The 9332-nt window shown below is 40.0% G+C and overlaps 1 protein-coding gene across 1 annotated transcript in view; it reads right to left on the bottom strand.

The window, feature by feature from the left end:
- LOC106867995 (uncharacterized) overlaps positions 1-9332 on the bottom strand; it is a 61893-nt gene that overhangs the window by 23243 nt on the left and 29318 nt on the right. Inside the window, exons 18-20 of the mRNA XM_052974719.1 lie at positions 8839-9006; positions 3232-4342; positions 334-1826 (exon numbers count right to left, since the gene is read on the bottom strand). Of these exons, the coding sequence (XP_052830679.1) occupies positions 334-1826; positions 3232-4342; positions 8839-9006 (2772 nt within the window). The remainder of the gene's footprint in view (positions 1-333; positions 1827-3231; positions 4343-8838; positions 9007-9332) is intronic.

Consider the following 9332-nt stretch of genomic DNA (forward strand, 5'->3'; position numbering starts at 1 on the left):
TATATATATATATATATATATATTGAACACACATACACACAGTATGTGCTTTGAAGCGTTGGAGATGATTCTCTCACCTCATATCACAGCCAACCGGTGAACTAGCATTGTGTGTGTATGTGTGTTCAATAATGCTTACAACACTCAAGCTGCTTTGAAAATTATACACACACACACACACACGTGTGTATGTGTGTGTGTGTGTATATATATATATATATATATATATAAATAAACACACACAACCATGCATATATATATATACATATGTATGCACATATACACACACGTAAAAAAAAATTGGATAAAAAAAATCTGAAAGAAACTACGTACCAGCCGCTGCTTCTCAAAATTAGTGGATTTGTTGAGCACACTTCCTCTGTTTTCTTGTGTGGAACTAGTTATGCAAGAGATTGGCACAGACACTCTTACTAGTGATGTGGATGAAGATGTTGACGATGATGTGGATGATGACGACGACGATGGCGATGAGGATGATAATGTTGATGACTGTGATGATGACTTTGTTGATGTTGCAGTTGTTGTTGTTGTTGATGATGATGATGATGATGAGGATGTAGATGATGCTGAACGAGAGGAAGATGAGGATGTTAATAATGATAATGACGATGATGATGACAATGATGATGAGGGTGATGATGAGGATGTTGACAATGAAGATGATGATGGTGATGATGACGATGATGATGATGACGATAATGATGTGGATATTGAAATAGACGATGACACCGGTTTAAGAGTCTTTTCAGCAGTAGTGAGCTGGGCTGATGTTTTATTGAGCGGTTTTAATTTGGTGACCAACTCTTTCTGACAACTGTTGATCAAAACCGAAGGGAACTTCTTCATCTCTTCACTTCGTTTCGGAATCGCTGACAGAACGATATCTTTGCTGTTGTTACAGGAACGACGGCCTTCCAGCAGAACTTTCGACACGGTGACAGTGTGCGAGTCGATCTTCTTCACAGTTACTTTTGGCGGGGAGGGTTTGCTGAGAATCGAACCGCCCACTGACGTGTCCAGTTTCCTACTCAGCGACATCGAAGTAGTCACTGGCACCACTTTCTTATGAACCGTGTTCACGCAAACAGTTGCAGACACGCCCTTTCCTGCTTCGCTTGTGGGACTCACAAGCTTCTTGAGAATCTTAACTGCATCCACTGGCGAAGTGTTTATGCTGCTTGTGCCTCTTAACTTTTTGTAATCTTTGATCTCCGTTAAAGAGACATCCACCACTTTGGACGAGGTGGTTTTCGATTTAGCACCAATATTGTCCAGAGATTTGCCCTCAGCTAGGCTGTTTGGGGTTTCACCAAGTTTTCCTTCAACGCCTGTTGGGGAAGATTTCTTTGGAATTTTCGCATTAGAATCCTTTAGTTGAGTCGATGTGGTAATGGCATGCACTCTTACGTCTTTCATGTCAATCTTTGATGAGCAGAGGCGTTTCTCCGAAGGTTTTTCTTTAGTGATCACCACCACTTGATGCTGTTGCTGCTGACCTCCCTGTTGAGTAGATGCACTGCTTAATTTCTTCTGCACAGTTTTCACCTGGAAAATGTTTAGGGGTAGTTTTGCGATTGTTTCAGGAGAGGAGGTTTTTGCCGAGACACTCTTGGGAGACGTCGTGATGGTTATGACAGGCGGAGAGGATTCAGATGAAGACGATTCTTGCTTAGCACTCCCTTTCAGGAATGACTTAGAGACAGGAGTAGAAGAAACTGACGATGAAGACATGGTACTTGTCACAGGCTGGGAAACGGGCTCGGATGTAAGGTTGATAGTTTCTTTCAAACAGATTACATCTGGATCTAAGGGAAAAAAATAAAAACAATGTAATTAGAAACTTGTAGATCATCTGCGACATATATTGATACGTATATTTACAAATGAATTTACGCACAACACATAACATGTAGCATCTTTTATCTTTTACATGTTTCAGCCATTAGACTATGGCCATGCTGTGACACTGCCTTGAAAGATTCAGTCAAATGACTCGACCCCAGTAATTTATTCCCAAGCCCAGTCCTTATTCTATCACCTTCTTTTGCCGAACTGCTAAATTATGGGGACATAAACACACCAACCCCAGTTGTCAAGCAGCAGTGGGGACAAACACAGACACACTCACATACATGCCTGCACACACACACACACACACATGATTGGCTTCCATACAGTTTCTTATTTCTTTATTGCCCACAAGGGGCTAAACATAGAGGGGACAAACAAGGACAGATAAAGGGATTAAGTCGATTACATCAACCCCAGTGCTTAACTGGTACTTAATTTATCGACCCCGAAAGGATGAAAGGCAAAGTTGACCTCGGTGGAATTTGAACTCAGAACGTAAAGACAGACGAAATACTGCAAAGCACTTCGCCCGGCACGCTAACGGTTCTGCCAGCTCGCCGCCTTCCTTCAGTTTCCGTCTACCAAATCCACTCACAAGGTTTTGGTCAGCCCAGGGCTATAGTCAAAGACACTTGCCCAAGGTGCCACGCAGTGGGACTGAACCCGGAACCATGTGGTTGCAAAGCAAACTTCTTACCATATAGCCATGATGATGATGATGATCCCCAATATCTTCCCAGTTTGCTTTGTTACCACAGGATCTTGAGTTCTATTTGAGTGTGGTGCCTTGGGCAAGTTTCCCTCTACTGTAGTCTCAGGCTGACTTATGCATTGTGAGTGGAATTGGTAGACGAAAACTGCATGGAAGCCTGTTGCATGATATATGTGCATGTGTGTGTCAGTGAGCATGCATGTGTCTGTATGAGAGTCTAACTTCCATGTCCCAACATGAAAATCACTGAACAAAGACAAAATAAAAAAAACATTGGCAACATTATGTTGATAATCCCTATTAACAGATCATTCCCAAACTGTTTTCAGAGCCAAGTGGAATCTACTATAATAATAATACTCTTGTGTTTTTCTCCATCACAACATATGAATTAGAAAGGAAGGGGCGATGGTAAACTGGTAGTGGGATGATGTAAATTCTACAGTGAAAAAAAAAAAAATCAAACAGCGTTTCAACTCTATGTGAGTATATGTGTATGTAAAAGGGAGGTATGTGAATGTTTGTGTTCTAGTGTTTGTAAACCCGAACAAGAATGTGTGGAGAGAGAGAGAGACGGGAGGGAGAATTAGCAAGGTAAGATACACGATCGACAACAGAAACAGCAACAACGAAATAGACAGCCTTACCTGAGTTCACTTTAGAAGGATTGTCTGGTACTGAAACACTGCTTTTCCTGGTTGTGTTTGAAACTGTCGATATCAATGGTGACGTGGTGATTTTAGCCAGTAGAGTGTTGGATGTGGGTTTGGACGTGGGGCTCTCTTTCGTCCCTTTGGTAATGCTGATACTACTACTACTACTACTACTACTGCTACTACTACTACTACTACTACTACTACTACTACTACTACTACTTCTATTGCTATTACTGTTGCCGCTCGAAGTAGTACTAATAATGTTAATACTACTTTTACTACTGCTACTACTACTACTGTTGCTACTGCTAATGTCACTGCTGCTCTTATTATTATTATTGTTATTATTTGTTTTACTGCTGCTCTTTGGAGAAGTCACTTGGCTCGGCATGTCTGTTTCAATTTCCTCAATGAAATGATATGTGTCCAAGTCAATCTGAGCCTGGGCCAGTGAGCTGCTCAGAAGGTCCAATGGTTTAGATGAAGTTGAGCTGGTGGTGGTGATGGTAGCGGTGACAGAGGAGGCAGGAGTGCTAGCGGTGGTAGTAACAGAGACAGTCGTAGTGGTGGTGGTGGTGGCAGTGGTGGCCGTTGTGGTGGTAGTGGTGGTGGTGGTGGTGGCGGCAGTGGTGGTGTTAGAGAGAGATGTAGGAAGGAGAGAGGAGGAGGAGGAAGACGACGACGACGCAGTAGTAGAAGAAGAAGAAGCACCGAGCATGTGCACCAAAGATGAAGTTGATGCCGAGATGACCGAAGTCAACGGAAATGGTGAGGTCGAAGACCTGCTATTGTCAGCAAAACTGCTACTGCTGCCACTGCTGCTACTACCACCACTGACACTACTACCACCACTACCACTGCTACCATCCTTACTATCACCACCACTGCCACTGCCACCCCCACCACCGACAGTGCTTGATATTCTGTTGTCTTGAGTGTGGCTCGAGATGATAATCTGCTTGGCAACAACCGGAGTGTTTGCAACAGTGGTGGTGGTAGTGTTTGTGGTAGAGGTGTTGCTGCTGGTACTGCTCTGGCTAAGGGTCTGAACAGTGTTGGTGCTTGTGGTCGAAGAACCTGTTGTCACAGATGATGGAACCACCTGGCAAAATAAAAATAAATTTTCATTATTTTATTTAGTTACGTATATATATATATATTTACATATATACATATATATATATATATATATATATATATATGAGGTGGTAACAAAAAGTTCCAGGATTAGCTCTGTAACATGCCAACAGATGGCAGCACACAGTTGTCTGCGCAGTGAAAGCTAGCAGTGACCTCCATGAGGCAGTGTGCCGAACGACATTGCTGCGTTTACTTTGAATGTTGTGAAATTTGTGTTTTTGTGATCACATGTAGGCTGCAGTCTGCAATTCTGTCAGGGATTGGAAGTTGGAACAAAGAGCCAATGTAAGAATTTTGGGTTAAAGTCGGGAAGTCTGCTACAGAGACATTGAGCATGCTTCGGTAGGCTTACGGCGATGAGGCAACAAGGTCATATGCAATGTTTCGAGTGGTACAGGTGCTTCAAAAGAGGAAGAACGTCCCTGGAAGACAACGAGCGATCTTGAAGACCTTCCTGAAGTGCCACTCCCAGAAATGTGATCTTGTATGTTGAGAATTCGTCCCCCTGCCTCCAGGCCAGACCATCAACTGAAAGTTCCACTGTGACATTTGGAAGCGCTTGAAGGAGGACATTCATCAAACAGCAACAGGATCTGTGGAGTGCAAAGAATTGGATTCTTCAGAGCTCTCCTCACTCGTGAGTTCCTCGCCAAAAACATGGTATCGCTTCTGCACCTGCCCTATTCACCAGATTTAGCGATTTTAGATTTGCCCTATTCCCAAAGATGAAAATGCAAATCAAAGGTCATTGTCTTAACATCGTTGTGAAGATCCAGAGCAAATTGCAGAAGGTCCTCGACCTGCTTACGGCAAATGACTTCTAAGGTGGATTCCAAAAGTGGTAGGAATGCTGGGATTGGGGTACTGCTGCACAAGGTGACTATTTCAAAGGAGATGATGTTAAAACTCAGGTAAATAAGTTACTCTTTTTATTAAACATAACTTGTCCAGGAACATCTTGATACCACTTCGTACATATATGCTACTTTCATAGTCAGGCAACTGCAAGAGAAGTACTTAGCTTAAAACAAACCGTTATACTTGGTATTTGTTGATCTAGAGTGCCCGGTTGTGTGATATGGTGGACTATGAGGAGGCTAGGGGTAGATAAGCAGCTTGTGAAAGCTGTACAGGCCATGTACAGAGATGCTGTCAGTAAGGTGAGAGTTAACCACGAGTATAGTGAAGAATTTGGTGTACAGATAGGCATTCCTCAGTCTCGTCCTTTTCATCATTGTCCTCCAGGTAATAATAGAGGAATTCAAGACTGGCAGTCTCTGGGAACAACTATACGCTGATGATCTTGGCCTCATAGCAGATTCTATATCAAAGATAGAAAAGAAATTCCAGGTGTGGAAGCAAAACCTGGAATCTAAGGGCCTCAAGGTTAATTTAGCAAAGACTAAGGTTTTAGTATGCAAAAAAACAGACAGGATCCTATCCACTTCACATAAGTAGCCCTGCTTTGATGATGCCTGATCATCAATATAGCCATGACACATGAAGATGAATAAGATGAGACTGGCTTAGACTGGATGAAAAAAAAAAGCTATATGAAGAGGGCTGGAACCAAGAAACCCCAGAATCCAAGAAGTATTTGATGAAAGAATTTAACTGATGCCTTTTCATCCCATGGAAGCAGGGACGGTAAAATCAGAGAAGTACGATTCTAATGCAGAGAGATCCATCAACATTAATTAAATGGTTAATAACAGTCTGAGCTGCTACAAGGCTATTTAAAACGAGAGAAAACTGACTTCAAAAGAACCCCCATCCTCTCTCGGTAGTAGAATCAATACATAAATCTACAACACCAGGTCTATCATCTTTAACAGAAACCAATTCTCCACCTTCTTTCCCTTTACAATCCAATTAACTCTTTAGCATTTAAACTGGCTAGATCTCACCTCTCACACCTACTCCACAATCTTGTTCTAAAACTATACAATCATATCACTAAAATTTCAAAGCTATAAGATAATGCATGATTAATTCAAAACAATGTGAATAAATAAGCATTGCATTTGACAGAGTAATCTGAACACTAAAGGGTTAATGTTCATCTTAGCTATGAACCATGTATGATCTCTCCAGGATACAAGACATCAATGGGAACAAAAGCATTCATTATCTTCCGTTTTCTATTCTAACCATTTAAGTGATTCTTTAACTCTTCAGCATTCGCATTACTGTCAAATGCAATGCTTATTTATTGACATTGTTTTGAATTAATCATGCATTTTCTCATAATTTTGAAATTTCAATGATGTGACTCTATTTTTAGAATGACATTGTAGGTTTGAACATAAAACAGGTAGAATACTTGAGCTGGATTTGGCCAATTTAAATGCTAAAAAATGAATGAGTTTTTTTTTTATACTTTCCCACATACAAACACTCATTCTCTCTTTCTCTTCCTCAATAATAAATACTGAAGTTACATGTACTACAACTACTACAATTAAGAAATCATCATCATCATTTAGCATCTGCTTTACATGCTGGCATGGGTTAGACGCTTTGACCGAAACAGGTAAGCTGGAGAGCTGCACCAGGTTCCAACACTGTCATTCATCATCATCACTGAATGTCCATTGTCCACGCTGGCATGGGTTGGATGGCTTGACCAGACTCCAACCCAATTCGGCATGGTTTCTACAGTTTGATGCCCTTCCTAAAACCAACTTCTCCAAGAGTGTAGTGGGTGCTTTTACATGCCTTCTTATGTTTAAAATGTCTTAAGCCATATATATACAACACACCAAGACAAGCATTTGACTAGCCAACACTAGATGCAAACTGCAACTTACATAAGACCAGAACTCCTTCACAACCCGGGGACTGTCAGTGCCTATGTGCACAAATGCTTATGGCAAAAAGTGGTACTTTTACAAATCAATCACTCACAAAATGCAACTGCACACAAACATGAAACAATTGTTGACCAATGCAACCATGTAAAAGTGAACATTAAAATTATGATCTAACACACACACACACAGAGAAAGAGCTAGACTAATACAGGATCTATACTATTTACTCAACATAATAGAAAGCCTTGAGTTCAGTGTGAGGCACCATCTGATTTTGAAAGACTATTACCTATTACTTCCTATATTATAGATTAATTATAAAGCATTTCCTTGTATGTTGTGAACATGTTTCTGAAAATATTTTATGACTAAAAAATAGAGAATTGGGTTGTATGTTTACTTTATTGTTTCGGTTGCATGTTTCACATCAAATAAACAAAAACCAAGAAACAGAGTTGAGGAAAGTATCCAACAATGCAAGGATAAAAGACAGTTGAGAGGGAGAGGGAGAGGGTGAGAGGAGAGAGTGAGAATTGGCCAAAAGGAAAAGAAAATAAGATACAACTAAAGATCTAAAAATGGACAGACACAATTAATGAGAAAAATTAAGGAAAGAAATCTAAGGACAGATTCTGAGAGAGAGAGAGAAAGACAGAGAGAATTCAGGAGTAAGTAACAGAAAGCTAAAGGGAAAGGGTGGGAGAATCAAAGAGAGAGAGAGAGAGAGCTAATGAGGAGGGGGCTGAAGTATTTTCACCCTTGCACTGTACTGAATGACAACTAAACAGGGGAATGGGTGGGAAAATGCTGCCAGACTTAGCGACTGAAAGAGTGAGGGTGTGGAATATGTTACCAGACTTACTGACTGCACAAGAGAGGAAGGTCTGAGAAAAAAAAAAGAAAAAAAAAAAACAGAGGGAAAGGGAAGCTACAGTGTGCAGCAGTATGTGGCTATTCAGTTTTCATTTCTAAAGTAAAATTTCATATTGTACAGAAAAAAAGTTATTTATACAGAGAAACAACTAATAAACAGATTTAGTTCTTTAGCATTCAGATTACTGTCAAATATAATGCTTATTCATTCACATATTTACAAATTAATCATGTATTATGTTGTACCTTAGAGATTTCAAAGATGTGATTGCTTATTTTTAGAGTGACATTGCAGGGTAGGTGTGATATACTAGATCTGGCCAGTTTAAACATAAAACAGGATTTGGGACAGATATGATTGGTTTAAATGCTAAAGAGTTTTAAAAAATCTTAAATTATCTTGGTATTTAAATTGACTCTATATTTTCCACCAAAAAACAAAATAAAACCCCACTGAAATGTGCTCTAAAATGGCCAAAGACAGCTGGTTATCAGAAAACAGTAAAAGAACAAAAAACAAAAAGTGCTAAAACCCTTTTCGTACCAACTCTGCTTGAAAATGGTCCTTAATTTATAGCTCAATACCCGTTTTCAAATGTTCATATTAAAAACATTGCAGCATATTTTTATATAAGAACATTTTGTTAACTTATATTTCAAACACCAAAATGGAGAAGCTAGTTATTTGAATGAAATCCCTCCAAATATTTGAAAACTCATCAAGGCAGGCAGAAAGTACTTTCTTTAGTCAGGAGAAAGTCAATGGACAAACCGTATAAAAGAGTCCAGTCTGAGGATCGAGTTCCCCTTGTAACAGCTCTTGGTTCATAGAGGTGGAGAGCTGCTCAACTAGATCTGTTGGCACTGGTGTTGAGGGAGGAGTTTCAGTAGAGATGGGTACTTCAACAGTATTGGAGACATCAGGAGTGGAAACTGTAACCTACGAATCACAGCAGCATTAAAAAAAAAAAAAAAAACAGAAAAAAAAACTGTAAAACTTAATATAAAATTATAAAATGAAATATAAAAAAAAAACAAACTTAAAAAGAAAAACACATAAAAGTGATAAATTTATTTGTGTTAGAGAAGAGTGATGTATGTTTGCCAGCATAGGTGCAGGAGTGGTTGTATGGTAAGTAGCTTGCTTACCAACCACATGGTTCCAGGTTCAGTCCCACTGCGTGGCACCTTGGGCAAGTGTCTTCTACTACATCCTCGGGCCAAACAATGTCTTCTGAGTGGATTTGATAGACGGAAACTGAAAAA

This window comes from Octopus bimaculoides, chromosome 19 (genome assembly GCF_001194135.2).
Source record: "Octopus bimaculoides isolate UCB-OBI-ISO-001 chromosome 19, ASM119413v2, whole genome shotgun sequence".
Taxonomy (NCBI): Eukaryota; Metazoa; Mollusca; class Cephalopoda; order Octopoda; family Octopodidae; genus Octopus; species Octopus bimaculoides.